This window comes from Delphinapterus leucas, chromosome X (assembly GCF_059928025.1).
Source record: "Delphinapterus leucas isolate spDelLeu-1000000601 "Yukka" chromosome X, BTC_Dleu_Yukka2, whole genome shotgun sequence".
NCBI classification, from domain to species: Eukaryota; Metazoa; Chordata; class Mammalia; order Artiodactyla; family Monodontidae; genus Delphinapterus; species Delphinapterus leucas.
This window is the reverse complement of record NC_143150.1, coordinates 116,649,266-116,665,328: the sequence shown is the minus strand read 5'-3', so window position 1 is coordinate 116,665,328 and position 16,063 is coordinate 116,649,266. Positions and strand designations below refer to the sequence as shown.

Here is a 16,063-nt window from a genome sequence, read left to right as displayed (position 1 = left end):
AGGGACCCAACAGATACAAAGTGAATGAATGAATAAACATAAAACATCACTGTCAGGCAGCAGATCTTCCCCCCTCCCAAATATGCAAAATGACATGAAGGTTATGCCATCCTGTACTTGCTTGTCTCTGCAAATATATATTATAAGGCACTAGATTTCTTTTTAAAGGCTATTCATCAAAGTTCTTAGATGCATCTGGATCCCCAGGGAAGCTCACCAAGGTAACTCGGTGCTGATCTGATGAACTAGAGTCAGGTTTCTATCATTACTGAATGTTTTAGCTGGAGCCTTCCAGCTAAAACTTGTGCTAATAGTCATTATTACAAAGACCAGAATAGTTAACACGTATGGGGCGTCTGCAAAGGACCAGGCGCTGTGCTAAGGAATTCATATGCATCATCTCAGTCAATCTTCTCAACAGTTTAACAAGGTAGGTATGATTATTCTTGCAATTTTATAGATGAGGACACAGTCGTTACTCAGTATTTGTGGGAGATTGCTTCCAGTACCCCCCGCAGACAGCAAATTCCACAGAAGTTCAAGTCCCTCATATAAAATGGGCAAGTATTTGCATATAACCTATGCACATCCTCCCCTATACTTTAAGTCATCTCTAGATTACTTATAATATCTAATACAAGGTCAATGCTATATAAATGGTTGCAAATACAATGTAAATGCTATGTTAATAGTTGTCATTGCACAGCAAATTCAAGAAATTCAAGTTTTACTTTCAGGAACTTCCTGAAATATATTTTTTAGTATTTTTGACTCAAGCTTGATTGAATCCACAGATGCAGAACCCGCAGATACCGAGAGCTGAGTGTACTGAGGAAACATTCAATGAGTTGACCTTGAACAGAACAGCTAAGTGACAGGGCCAGGATTCAAGTCCAAGTCTATTCAATGCCGCAGCCTAGAGTCACAACCACCGCACTCCATAAATGTTTGCCAAACCTCATTCCTGTGTCTTACTGTTTTAAACATTTACTATATAGTCATTACTAAGTGCTAGCGTCTGTTTTTCTCGAGGATGAATTCTGTCAGCTGATAACCCACCACGGCAATCATTATCAACAAAAATGGGTCAAATGATTTTGCTTGGTGGAAAATGTCTTTACTGAACGGTGAGCTCTTCTCTGTTCTGTGGATTTATTCTCCTCCGAAAATATGGCTGGAAACTAGAAGGTGGGGGTGTCATCACTTAGACAGATACCTGTATCTACACTAGAGCTTCCCAAACTGTAATGTGTAAACAGATCACCTGAGGATCTTGATAAAATGCAGGTTCTGAGGCACCAGGTCTAGGGTGGGGTCAGAGCATTTCTAACAAGCTTCAGGTGATGCTGATAAAGTGTGGTCCACGGACCAGCAGTAAGTCTCAATGATCTAGAAAACACTGGGAAGCAGAATATAGATTCTCTGAACCTCAAACTTAATTCCTAGAGAGAATAACAGATGTGGAACAGAGCATCCTTCAGCTAAACAATACAAGAAAGAAAGCTATCAAAAAGCCTAAAAGGTGTGGCCCTTGGCTTCAAACCAACCTACAGGCCATAATCTTGGTGGGAACCTACACCATCTGGCTCCTTGAACAATCATATCCATTCATGTAAGCAGTGCATACACCATCAATGCTGTTTAGTATCCTTGGCAACCAATCCACCAGTACTGTAGTTACCTTTCCCGAACCTCAGCTCCATGGGAATGGTGATGGGTCAAGGTTCACGGTCCAGTAATGGAGCCCCCATGGGCACGAACAGAATGCAGGCTGGGAAAGGTGGGCAGAAGTCACCTGAAAGCCTGACCAAAGAGCCCTGAGGTGTAGAACTGGCTGGAAAAGACCAAACTGCTGCCCCCTTAGAATGTAAAGTGCTTCTAACTTTTCAACATTTTTTGTTACATTGTCATCAGAGAAACAACACGCCTGGTGTGAGGCGAACAAAGATGGACTGGCTCATTTAAACCACAGCGTTGTAAAATGGGTTCCCACAAAGAAAGAAAGCACAGATCAGAGGTGTGTATATATATATATATATATATATGTAGACACACACGGGCATGCATGTGTATTCATGTCCACATACATACACACACACACACACACACCACACACAGAGTTAGGAAGCTTAGTAGGCCTCACCCTGTCTCCTCAGCTTAACAACGTGCTTTTCAGCCACTTCCACAATATTGGCCACTTTATCCCCAAGGACGTGCTACGCAGGATGCAGGCCATCCACTTACTAATGGAGCACCTAATGGTTCTTGCTGTTTATTTGGGTGCTTAGACGTTCCAGGTACTGCACCAAGTGCTTTACCCACATTACCTTGTTTAGTCACACAACAACCCTTAGAATAAGGCGCACTGATGAGGAAACTGGGGCTTGTGGAACTTAATGGACTTGTTCACACATATCAGGTATGGGGCAGCCGAGGGCTCAGAACCCGGGTCCATCAAACTAAAATGCTGGGGTTTCCCTGGTGGCGCAGTGGTTAAGAATCCACCTGCCAAGGCAGGGGACACGGGTTCGAGCCCTGGTCCGGGAAGATCCCTCATGCTGTGGAGCAACTAAGCCCGTGCGTCACAACTACTGAGCCTGTGCTCTAGAACCCACGAGCCACAACTACTGAGTCCACATGCCTAGAGCCCAAGCTCCACAACAAGAGAAGCCACCTCAGTGAGAAGCCCACGCGCCGCAACGAAGAGTAGCCCCCGCGCACCGCAACTAGAGAAAGCCCGCGTGCAGCAATGAAGACCCAACACAGCCAAAAATAAATAAAATAAAATAAATTAAGAAAAAAAAACAAAGAAACTAAAATGCCAGGGCTCTTCAACAATAAACTTCCCCACCCCACATCCCCAGCCCCATCATGGAAGCCACAATTCTGACAGCAGGCAGAGCACTGAGATCCAAACCACAGAGACTTACATTCCCCTCCTTTTCAAAGTCCGGAGGAAGTAACTTCACGAAGTTGTCGGGGAACACTCCGCGTCTGCCATTGAGCTCTCCTTCCCACCAGCCTACGTCGATGCAGTCCTAGGAAACAGGAGAGCAGAGTGAGAAATGGGGTAAGCACCCTACAGGGAGCTCTGACACCCTTTCTAGAGAGATGGAGGAGCCTTCCTTGAGGCTGCTATCAACGGTTACTAAGACTAAATCAGCACAAACCCCAAAGTCGGACGGGAGAACAAAAGCTTAAGTGCGCTAGAGCTGTCCGCTGGGATTCAAAACCCAGTGTTGCCTGTAGATGCCTTAAGATCAATAAGATCTTTTGTTTTTCCCTTAAGGATAGGAGGATACGTATTTTCTTCATTTTAATTTTCCTGAAATAAAATTATTTCATTAACTGAAAACGTGGGTTAGAAAACATCACACGCACAAATGTTCTCTCTGATTAGCCTGTCACAAAGCTTGTCGAAATTAAGAAGGGCTTTGCGACAGGCAGGCAAGCGTAAGAAAACTCACAGTGTATGCAAGCTCATTAATGTACCCTCTCCTTTCCGTGCTGATGGGGCACAGCTGTCATCATGAAGAGTCCTTCCCCCCCACCTTACAGAACTTAATGTTTGCTCACTAAATGAATGAATAAATCTCTTCATTCTTCCAGATCAAAACTGCTTCCCTTTGAATAATCCCTATTCTGTTCATTCACTTGTCAAACGTTTATTGAGCACCTACTCTGTGCCAAGTGCTAGGGAGAGAGTGAGAGCTCAGCCTTTGCAAGCTTCCATGCTGAGCCTAATGGCCTCGTGGCTCTCCCAGGCATTCACCCTCATGCCACAGAACCGCCTCTATTTTTCCCCATCCCCAACTGCTTGGAAGTTTGATTTGCTCTAGTCTGATAATATATCTCGCATTTGTGCTCTGGGTCCAACTCCACTTCTCCCACCTCAATCCAAGACCCACCTGTCCTGCTGTAAACCTCCTCACTTGGGCATTTCTTCCTTCCCAGTGTATGTACAGCATACACACCACTGTCAAGTACAGGTCCTTGAGTAAAAACCCAATTCTCAGACTGTGGTCAACAATTTCCAGCTAAAGCCTGAAATGAGCGAAGGCTTTCCAAAAAATGCTAGTAACACAGAGGACTTTGAAAATAAATGCTCAGAAAAGTGAGGAATTCCTGCTCAGGGCCCACGGAGACGCACTCATGGCCCTCCACAATACCAGTGGGGCTGAAGAAGGGGTGACGAGGCCTCAAGCGGCAGATGTGCAGCTGGCCTAGGCCCTGGTGATAAGCCTCTGGAGGCCCTGGCTTACGTGACTCACTATGTGCCTTGCTAGAGCATCCATTCCAGCAAAAAGAGAAACACATCTGAATTGTTCACCATTATACCCCCAGCCCAATGCACAATATAATAAATATTTCTGGAATCAAAGAAGACTCTTCCTAACCCTGAGCTCTGTGATCTCCCACAGCCCAAGACTAGGGTTACTGCAGGACAAGATAGCCTCCATCTACCCCAGCCTGTGAGGATTCTATGGAAGTTAACACAGGGCCACCTCAGGTGAGAAGTAAATGCTCAGCATCCTCTTTTACCCCAGTGGTATCTGTTATAAGGATAGACTGACCTGAGTCCTTAATCACACTATAAATTCTAGTCGCAACCAACACCAAGAGACAAAGACACCTGAAGCATCAAGTTCAGATCTACTCAGAACAAATCAAGGTTCAGGAGACTTACAATATGAAAGAATGCTTATCTTTCCTGGAAAGTGCCAATGAGGAGCCCAGGTAAGTATTCTGTTCCTGCCCACGTCACGTCACACCCTAAACAATCTAGCAGTAGTCCCTAAGAAGGGACTCATGAACATGGGTGGTGGTGGCAGAATCTGATGACTTCTGACGTTCTTCCATCCCCGAGAAACTGTTATGGCATCAACGATATCAGAAAAACTTATGAAGGAGGAGGGGGTGGAATTTCTTTACTCCTAATCCTTGGAAATTAAGTCTTTCAATCCAGAGCCTCTGTTTCTGAGGAAATGCCTGGCATAATTTTTTTCCTCTTCTTTTTCTGGACAAGTCCCTCTCATCTTCAAAGCCCAACTTGAAACTCATCTTTAGGAAAGTGACTATAATGGAAGCTTTACCTTTTCTCTGACACTCAGAACTGTGTTAATTTGCATTTCACGATATCCCATTCAACAAACAACTATTACATGTAAAGTATATTTAAATTCATTCTGTAGGCACCAAACATTAAACATGCAAAAGAACATGATCCCTAATTCCAGGGAGCTTAGAGATTTGTGTGAAACACACACACGCACACATGCACACACATAACATACAAGGTCCTTTTTTTATAACAGGTATCAACCATGAGATCTAGTACCAAAGAGGAGAGAATCATTAACAGCTTTTCAAATAATCTTAAATCTTTTCATGTGTGAAGGGTTTGCTTATGTGAGGAGTGGACTTTTCTCCACATTCATTTCAGATCATCTGATACAGAATTATGTCCATAAAAGGCACTCAAATATTGTTTAGTGCTATATTTCTTTTGAAGGCTTTCTTTCAAGCTTTCTAAATGGTTCAAGGCTATGCTTCCCATTAGCCTTACGCAATCAGTAACCCAAGAACCACTGTAATGAAGCCTCCTGCTTCATATGTGAGAAAAACAGCAAAGAAAATTTTAATAAACAAATCAAAACAAAAAAAGCATATGCAGAATAACTTCAGAACTTATGCACACCTACAGGGGAAAACAGTGCATGTGACATTACATTTATTATACCTCCCATCAGTGGTGAGTAGCTCGAACGGCTCATCTATGTTCTGCTTTTTAAGGAAAACATGAACAGTGCTAATCATTGTGTAATTCAAGGTAAGAGAGGGAAAGCGTGAAGATAGAACACAGTATGTCTAATTGTTCTGACTGGTATAAGAACAAATACAAAGCTCATGGATGAGATAAGTATGTTGAAGAAAGAAAACTGACAGTGTGACAGAATACTAAGAAAAGTGAAAGGGAGCCTGCTGCAGGACAGAAAATAGCCACAGGGTCAAGATGCCTGGAGTGGGACAGAGATTTAGAGAACTGAGACTTCTTTTCCCCTAGCAATAGAAGCTAATTTAAGGGAAGCAGGAAGAATTCTGACAGCAAAATGAGAAATGAAAATAAGTCATCTTCAACAAACCAGACAAAAGAACTAGGCTTTTGGCGGCAGAGATGAAGAGAGAATTATTTGTATGAGGGCTCTGCTTCGAGAAGTGTGAAAGAACAGCAAATGCAATTTATTTAATGAGGACCTAAAACATGCAGGGTAGGAGAGGAATTCAGGAGGAAAAAGAAAATCATCATGTCCTTATGGGGCTCCCAAGCTCAGAGCCTAATGGGAGAGGCAGACACAATGAATCAACATGGCACCGAAACACCGGCAGGAGTCCTAGGCTGGATTAACAGCAAGTGGGACCAAGAGAAACCAGGCGGCCTGAAAGGAGAGAACGAGGGCAAGAATCAAGGTAATGAGAAAGGTCAAGGGTGGGATCACCAAGTGTGAAGGAAGGGAAGAGGGAGAGTGGGAAGCTGGGGTCATAGAAGAGAACATTCAAGAATTGGCACTTAGAGTGAAGGCAATGTTTGGCTCCCAGGAGATTCCAACCAACCTCTACTGAAGAGTGATGTGAGGGGTGAGGCAAGATGGCAACCATGAGTGACGGGGGGGGGTGGGGAGAATGGACAGTCAATGATTTGTGAGGCCAGAACATCATCAGGATGGAGTTAATGTCCCCAAGGAGGATGGCAGGAGGTGGGTGAAGGCAGGACAATGAGGCAGTAGGTGACCACTAAGGAGAGACGCAGTGTTGGCAAAATACTGGAAGATTTTAGGGTTACCATATAATTTATTTCCAAACCTGGGACACTACTAATAATTATACCACAGGCACAACCCACGATGGTTATGCCAAGATCCACCCTAGTGGATTTTGAGATTCCAATAAGGATGAGGAAAGGGCAGCGTCTGCAGGTGACGGGATGGCCTTTAAATGAGGCAGGGGTTTGCAGTGGGAAAGAGTTAAAGATCAGCATGTAGATGGAAGTTTCCAGAACAATGATGATTAGAAATAAGATCTATTCACATGTAAGCAGAGGAAAGTAGACCTCGGCCCTTATCAAGAGTCAAAGAGTATGGAAAGAATTATATTTCTGACATAGAATGTTCACTCTTCTATGATTAAGCCCTCAAAATGGTTTCTCTATGCCTCATCGCCAGGCAGATATTAGCGTAAAATATATTTTTCCTTGTAAAATACAAATAATGTTTTTCCTTTTAAGGAATGAATAAACAGAGCCTTAGGTGTGCTGTACTCCAGCCTCAATGTTCTGCACTATCTTGGGTTAGCCAAGATATCTCAGAGAGAGGAGAAGGAGAGCGAACTTGGGCCATCAGATATTTAAGTGGTCCACTAGTGATAAAAACTCTGGGTCTCAGTTCCTTGATACACAGGAGATGTTTGAGGTGTAAAGAGTAACACAACTGCTGCTGGTTTGTCGTCATTACTGTGATTCTAGGGGCTGGTCCCAGAGACCATGAGGGATAATGAGGCCAGGAAAGTGTCTTAATTAAGCACACATACATCTGTCATGCGACTCAGCACCATCTTCCGGTGAAACCCCCTGGCAGCAGCTCACACACTTGGAGGGCTCAGGGGAGGGATGTGAAGCCCCCAGGGTGTGTCTGAGGAGGGAAGCCCGGCCCAGACCTCAGTGTCAGGCCTTAGTCTGCTCCATCCTGCCACAGAGGCCCTGGGGAACATGGCGGAAGCACTCCACCACTGCACACAGCTCTCGCACTGGGGGTCAGCTGAGAGCCGCTCCCTGTCATCCAACCTGGCGGCAGGGAGTCACCTGTGAGCTCTGCTGTGTCTGCCCCTCGTCTAGGCACTTTAAATCTTTAGAAAAGACAAACTTGCCACTTGCCTTGTAAATTGCAAACCCTGCTGCAACCTCATATGGGGCTCCATTTCGTCAAGAGTGCAAAGCAACATCTTAGACCAGTGCTTCTCAAAGCTGGCTGCACATTTAGAATCACTTCTGGCTTTTTTTTTTTTTTTTTTTTTTTTACTGAAATCAAGATGCTCCCTTTTTAAGGTGGGGTAAATCATGTAAATTAAAGAGAAATTTAGGAAAAATTTTTAAGGAATAATAATTTCGGGTAGGCAACTGTAAGGAAGGTAACAATCATGTGTGCCAAGGCTACGTGATTCCTCCACAGGCCCCAAGGTGAGAAAGTGACGCCCTGGTTTTCCAGAAATTCTTTGCCAGTACATATTGCATAGCTATAGGTACTGTTTGTTGTTACACTGAGTCCTGGGCAGAAGTTTTGTCCCAGAAATTCATTATGCTGCAAAGTCGCAAAGCCATATCGAGAAATGCTGAAGTACTGAAGCCACGAGAGCCAAGGCACAACGGTTCTAAGATTTACCAACAGCCCTGAAAATATCATCATAAACACAAAAGAGATGGTCATGAGAAGCGTTGCTATGGATACCACGCTCTGACTTGCTGCTATGGCCAGCGCCATTGAACGGGCTGAATAAGCCACCATCATCACGGTAAACATCATGATGAAGAAGGCCTCCACCTGTGGTTTCAGTCCTAACGGGGAGTATGTTATACTAGTAAATATAATACTTGGTAACATCCTCATGGGGAGTAAATCAGATAACAGTTTTCCAAAGAAGTAAGATGACACTCTGTAGTATCCACTGATATATTCATGTATGAAGAGCTTCTTCTCGACCACCAGGAGCTCCACGGCCGACACACTGCTGAAACACTGGTTGGTGGTCAGGAAGGAGCGCACCCTGGCTCTGTTCTGCATTCCTGTAGGATCATTTTTTAGATCGTAGAAAATGGCACCTATAACCAGTCCCAGGATGACTGTTACAATTATCTGAACTATAGAAGCCTGGAGATCACCCAGTAAGTTTTTGAATGAACGTCTGGAAATCCATCTGAGCTGATGACAGAAGGAGGTGGCATAGGTGATCTCCTTGTAGACTGAAATATTCTTCTTCTGACCCCCTGAGAGTTGATCTAACTCAACTTTTGTCTCCTTGAAGAAGGAGGAGTTGGCATAAAACTCAGTTAATTTTCCTATGAGCGGAATATCTTTCTTGGAAGGCTCTTCAGTCTCCCTGGCTTCACCATCTGTGTCTTCTCTGTTTAACACCACAGCACAGGAGTCTCCATTAATGACGTCCAGGAAGAAGTCTGCAGGGTTATTATAGGGCTCACAGTGGTAACCAGTGGATGGAAAGTAACCCAAGGCCTCCTGAGCAGGCCCGTGGAACATTAATCTTTCTGAGGCCAACAAGGTAAGGCTGTCAAAGAACTTGAAGACGGAATAACGAGGCTGATGAATGGATAAAATGGTTGTCCATCCTTATTTAGACATTCTCTTCAGAAGCAAAAGGACAGCATTTGCTGTGCTTGAATCTAAGCCAGTTGTGGGCTCATCCAGGAACAAGATGGATGAATCAGTAATAAGCTCCATTGCAATACTAGTCCTGTTTCTTTCTCCTGCAGACACACCACGGGGGATCAGGTGAAAATGACAATTCGGATTCACTAGGTCTGGGGCTGGTCAGAGATTCAGCATTTCTAACAGGTTCCCAGGTGATGTCAATGCTACTGGACCACACTTTGAGTAGAAAGGTTCTCAAAAATGGTAAGCTCCCTGAAAACAAAGGATCTTTTATTTATATCTCTGTATCCACCAAATACCTAGCACAGTGCCTGGAAAATATTGATTATGAATACACGTTGGCTGAATGGATGAATCGATGGATGGCCCAATCTGCCCCCACAATACTAATCTACTTCCCACAATTTCCAAACATCCGAAGTGACGTCAAGTTGAACGAGGAAGAGGCAGGTCTAGATTAGCTATATAAGAAAGCTTCATCTATTCAATCAGGCTTACCGGTTGGTCTGTACTGAATATTTGTTCATAATTGTAGTAACAACTCAAAAAGTACCTTGAAAAGGTAGGTCACATTTTCTAAGACATCATAAGTGCCCTGTTCGAGTTTGGACAGGAACGTATAGCTCAGAAATCGCCATAGCAAACCCCCAAATGATGGGTTCACCACCTGGTCCTCTTGAAAAAGAAAAGCACTCTGCTTGGTCACTTCCCCTGGTGGTCAGCTGTCCCCACACTCCCTAGTACCGATTTCCCAGAAATTATCCAGCATGGCTGTTTTCACGACCTTCTCTGATGACTGAAATATCACTAGAGGAGAAAGTGAGTGTTGTTTGACTTCGGTATGGCTGTCAAGTGAGCCTCTGAGTGCCCCGAGGGGGGTCTCACACCCTCAACATCCCACGAACAGTACGAAAAGTGCTGTTTAATATTTACTAATAAACACCTTCTGCATGGAGCTTCAGGGGGACTGTTGAGAGGAAGCTCCATGGAAGCCGAAGCCCATGAGCACTCAGTTCTACCGCTGCTTGTTAACACCTCCCGAAGAGATGCAATCATTCTGCATGGCTGGGATTTCTGCTCAGAATTTCCAGCATCCCATAAGGCAGTTACTCTAGCAGGCTCGTCAACATCACAGTTTATGAGGTAACAGGAGGAAAAGAGAACCACGGCCTATCTCAGCGTCACAAGAAATGCCTGGCAGACCACGGTTAATGAGGGAAGCCGAGGAGACCGTCCCAGGGACAAGCCCACTCAAGAAGATGTCACATTCCAAATATCAACATCTGGGATAGGTGAGGTTTAGGCAGTCATTCACTGTTTTGTGATACTGGGAAGTCATGACCTCAAAGAGATTGTCCACTTGTAAAAACAATCCTGACTTTTTATTGGGCAACAACTTACAGGCTTTGCTATACTAACTGCTGACTTTTTCATTTTACATATTGTATAACTGGTAACAAAAAAAGTGGATGAGTAACATACAAAAAGCCGTAATCAAGCTTCCTTTTAGTTATGTCGATATTGATTAAAGCATGTCGTGATGCCTGAACACTGTATTCAGAAATGACCACATGCCTTTTACAAGCTACCCATACCATATCTCACAGTTTCCTGCTTCTTCGTACATCTGGTAATGTGTGACTGCATGTTCTCAACAGCCATGCACTGCACGCTACATTGTTGAAGGACTGAATTTTGTTGTTTTCCTTGCAAGAGTGTGGAGTTTCCTTACGGTGGGCATGTTACTTGCAGGTCAGCTTGACCTGTCAAGGCTTGGTTTTGCGCTTCATTTAGGGTGGGTCTAGGGTAGCGCTATTCCTATGGCTAACTTTTCTGAGTTGTCAATTGGATGCCAAGTGTGTTCAACAAAGTTCTTCCATTCTGCTTGGCCAGAACTCCAACATCTCCTATCACTGGTGACCTCTGGGATATCCACTCAGCTCACAGCCCACCCACACACCCTCCTCCCCCCACTTATTTTCGGCCGGGTCTTGCCTCACTGATACACAGCCTAGTACTTGGCCAAAGACTCAAGGGACCCTTATAGATAGACTTTTGGAGCTCTTTCTTTGCACAGCTCGTGCTCCTCTGCAATTCCCTGCCCTGAAAATTCCATCCACCTCGGCAGCCGTGAGTTACAGCCTCCGTTGATTCAATCCAATGAGTCTTCTGCTCTCTCTTTAGGCTCCAGTGCCCTGTGCTGCAATGTAGAAAGTGCCCCCAGGCAAAAAGCCAGGGTTGACAGGGAACTCACTTTATGCTTCCCTTCTCTCAAGGATCACATCCCTGTGCTGTGCATTGTCCAATGCCTCAAAACAGCTGGTTCATGTATTTTGTCCAATTTTAAAATTGTCTATGGCAGGAGGTTAAATCTAATGCTCTTTACTCCATCATGGCCACAACCAGAAGTTATATTCTCACCTTAAAAGACTGTTTCTTTAATTAGAGTGAATTTATTTTATTCTAGATAGAATAGAACTTTAAGCTCTATCTTTAAAAGTCTGAGCTATTTCAAGGTCTAATTCCCAAAAGAGGTCCTAGAGAAAGAATTTCTGAAATGAAGGCACATACAAGGGATTTTAACTATCCTGGAGTTCCCTGTGCTAGTCATATACACTCTTCTCTAACAAGGAAGGCGGAATATTCCCTAAGGAAAATTAGAGTTACTGTTGAACATCTTTATATGGAAAAGTTAAATACAATGCAGTAAGGTAGTGCCACCCAACCTTTTCCAGATAATGGCACACCTATAAAACGATAATATTTTGATGACATGCTGCTGGAGGCCTGATGTTGTTGGACATCATCAACTGGGAGGCGGTGGGGGTTCTTCCACCCACCTAAGGCCCTTCCCACCCACCCAGGAGAGCTGAGGGGATCACTGTCCTATGCTCCTAGAACCCACTCAGAGCACAGGGGTTAGGAAATGCTACAGAAGTAACGTTTGAGTCCAGATGTCACTAAGAAATGAGAAAAAAGTTGAAACCCAATCTCAGTCCCCCGAAAGAGAACAGAGCTTTCACAGGCATCTTGAGAGGCAGGCAGACAGGAATCAGGGAGGCCTGAGGGGACTTTAATAGGAGACAACCCAGAGCGGAAGCCCCAAAGGCCTCCGGGCTCATAGACTGTTTCCCTCTTAGAAAAAGATGTTTCTATCCGGAGCCTCTTCAGAGAACAGCACCCAACAGATGCTGCCATATTGGCCCAACTCCAGGGTCACCATTCACACTGGGCATGTCCTGGAGTTGTGGGGCATGGCCGTACGGTTTGTCACAATGTATATATAAGAACTGCTTACTGATTTCGTTATTTCATTTGCAGCTTATACAGTCCTAAGTCTTAGGAAATGTTTATGCTTTTAGCCTTTTTTTTTCTAATAGTAGAATGAAAGACTTTCTACCCCCTTAAATTCTACTTCAAAAATCAGTAATCATGTGAAAAGGAGATGTTTGCAGGGAGGGCCTTTCCTGGGTACTTATAATCTGGCTTTAAGAATGACCAGAGACATTAGGGCAGGTGGACAAGTCATACACCAAATGCAAATCATCAAGGTGGCACTTTTGCACTCTTTTGTCCATTTAAATATAATCAAGCATGTGAAATTATGTAACAATATGTTTTCATAGAAACTTCTCATTTTCTACTTGTTACGTCATTTACACTGCAAGGACCACTTAATGCTAAATTTTAGAAGCTGTTTCTAACGGCGCCTTCAGCTCATCCAAAGCTTATGGCTAATGGCATAATTTACCTCTCAAGCTGTCCATCCTACAGCTGAGATTTCATTTTCATTTATGTTTAGGGAAATATATTGATTCTGCATCCAAATACATGCCTTTCTTCCATTAAAAGGATAGTAGATATAATACAAAATCATTTTGCTTCATTACAAACACAGTAGCATTGATAAAGCATCTTTCATTATGTTTTAAGAGCTGTTCTTAGCTCCTGCACCACCTCTAAGAGATACAAAGAAGGCTGTTAGGGTGAGGGCGGAGGAATCTTCATTTCCCAAATAAGCATCAGGAAGGAATAAGAAGCGAAGGGCATAGCCATGATCATTGTGAAGGTCAAGAACATCCAAGCCAGCTGCAGCAGCTACTGGTGAATTCTTACCTTCCATCTCCCTTTCTTACAAGACAAATCTACATTTCTTTTAAGCCTTTCTTTTAGGAAAGCTTATTCCTTGGCATGAAAATTTGTTTGGAGTCTTTTTCTCTATACACAGCAAATTTAGCTTCTAGGCCTGTGCAGTGAGTGAAAAAATATAATTCCCAGGTCAAATCTCGGTTCTCAGGCAGCTCATCTAAGTCCAGGCCTGACTAGTGGAATATGGCTGCACTTGTTCGCCACCCTGGGGAGAAAGTGGCACAGGGGTACAGAGGTGGGGTGCAGGGGACGGCTCTGCTATGGGAGATTCATGGTCTTGTCTTACAAAGTATATTCCCAGGAAGACTCAGAACAAAACCAAGGTCCTTGAAATTCATGCAATTACGTATCAAGCAATTATTTACTAAACACTGGAGCTCAGATGATCTTGTAAGAAAAAGAGACCAACCAACAAACAACATTCTCTCAATAGTATCTTTGCAGAGCAAAGTTTTTAATTTTGCCAGAGTCCAGTGCAGCAGCTCTCTCTTTCATGGATTGTATAACAACTCTCTTCTCCTATGTTTTCATAATAACTTTTTTTTTTTTGCGGTACGCGGGCCTCTCACTGTTGTGGCCTCTCCCGTTGCGGAGCACCGGCTCCGGATGCGCAGGCTCAGTGGCCATGTGGGATCTTCCCGGACCGGGGCACGAACCCATGTCCCCCGTATCGGTAGGCAGACTCTCAACCACTGCGCCACCAGGGAAGCCCTGTTTCCATAAATAACTTTTTAATGTCTTATGTTTTCTATGCAGATCTGTGGTCCATTTTGAGTTAATTTTTGCATAATGTGTTAGATTAGGTTAGGGCTTTTTTTTTTTTTTTTTTGTCTAGGTATGTTCAATTGTACCAGCACCATTTCTTGAAAAGATTATCCTTTCTTTCTTAAATTTTCTTTGCACCTCTGTTGAAAATTAATTGCCTATATTTTCATGGGTCTGTTTCTAGACATTCTATTTCAAGGGCTAGCAAACTACATCCCATGGGTTAAATCTGGCCTGCTACCTATTTTTGTACAGACCTCAAGCGAAGAATAGTTTTTACATTTTCAAATGGTTTTTAAAAATCAAAAGAATAATATTTCAAAGAATATGAAAATTACAGGAAATTCAAATTTAAGTGTCCATAAATAAAGCTTTATTGGAACTCAGCCACACCCATTCATTTACACCTATGACTGCTTTTGTATAGTTGAGATAGATACTATATAGCCCATAAAATATAAAATATTTTCTCTCTGACCCTTTCCAGAGAAAGTTTGTGAAGCCCTGGTCTAGGATATGAGGATCCTTATCCATGCCAAATCTCGGGGGTTCTCTGAATGCCGCTATAAAGAAAATACTGTAAGGACAGAAGCTTTAAATAGAACCTCTGAAAGCCCTGAGGAAGGCAGAAAAGGAATGCATGTAATAGCCAGCTACCCTTTCGAACTAGGACTAAAATATAAAAGCCTTAAGTAAAACTATTCTTAAAAGGATGAATTTTACTGCACCATGTAGTTAACTATAAAATGGGGAAATTTTAAGTCCAAAAGGTATTTACTTTTAATGATATTTTCTTAAATATCTCTATGAGTCATAAACTGAGAAAAAACATTTGTAATGTGAAAGATGACAGGTTAATGTCATGAATATAAAGTATTTTTATAAAAATCAATTGGAAAACGACACATAACATTTTCAACTTGAGTAATCATTTTAAAAAATGCAAATGCCTATCAGATTAGCAGAGATTAGAAAGAATGATAATATCCGGGCATGACAAGGATAGGGAAACATTCTCATAGGCTCCTGGGGGGAGACTAAATTGGCACAATCTTTCAGAACATCACTTGAATGCCTTTAAAAGGCACTGAGGCATCAATACATTTAGCAATTGATCATCAGGAAATAACAACAACTGCTAACATTTATACAGAACTTACTAGGAGCCAGGCATTCCAAGTGCTTTACCTCCTTTAACTCACTTAATCTTTACAACACCAGGAGGTAGGTACCGTTATCATCCCCATTTCACAGATGTGGAAACAAACTAAGGCACAGAGAGACTGAGCAGCCCGCCCAAGGTTACACAAGTAGCAGAAAGTGGCAGAAATAATTACATTCATGAAGATCTACAAACAAGGTGATGACTACATGCAACATGGTGTAAAATAGGGAAGAACCAGAAACAAGCCAAATATAAAAGAGGATCGTGGTACTCCATACATTGGGATGCTAAGGAACCATTTAACCGTGCTGCCAAAGATAGGCAAGATATATTGGGGGCAAAGGGGGTAAACAAAAGAGTGTATATGATATGACCTTATTTTTATTTTTAAGCTGTAATTGTGTGTGTGTGTCTCTGTGTGTGTATAAAGTCTGGGAGAACACAGCTCAGATATTAAGAGAGGTATCTGACGGTGACGCAGTCACAGGTGATTCTGACTTTCCTTCGTATTTATCTGTTTTGTTCTCATTCTCTAAGAGTAAGTTTT

At 43.1% G+C, this 16,063-nt stretch overlaps 1 protein-coding gene and 1 pseudogene across 5 annotated transcripts in view; both read right to left on the bottom strand.

Annotated features, from left to right (window-relative positions):
* Window positions 1-16,063, bottom strand: part of SH3KBP1 (SH3 domain containing kinase binding protein 1) — a 343,295-nt gene that overhangs the window by 67,867 nt on the left and 259,365 nt on the right. For all 5 annotated transcript variants that reach the window (XM_030763169.2, XM_030763171.2, XM_030763168.2 and 2 more), the window contains one exon: window positions 2,931-3,038. In XM_030763169.2, the coding sequence (XP_030619029.1) occupies window positions 2,931-3,038 (108 nt within the window). The remainder of the gene's footprint in view (window positions 1-2,930; window positions 3,039-16,063) is intronic.
* On the bottom strand, window positions 6,967-10,132 carry LOC111170378 (broad substrate specificity ATP-binding cassette transporter ABCG2 pseudogene; annotated as a pseudogene).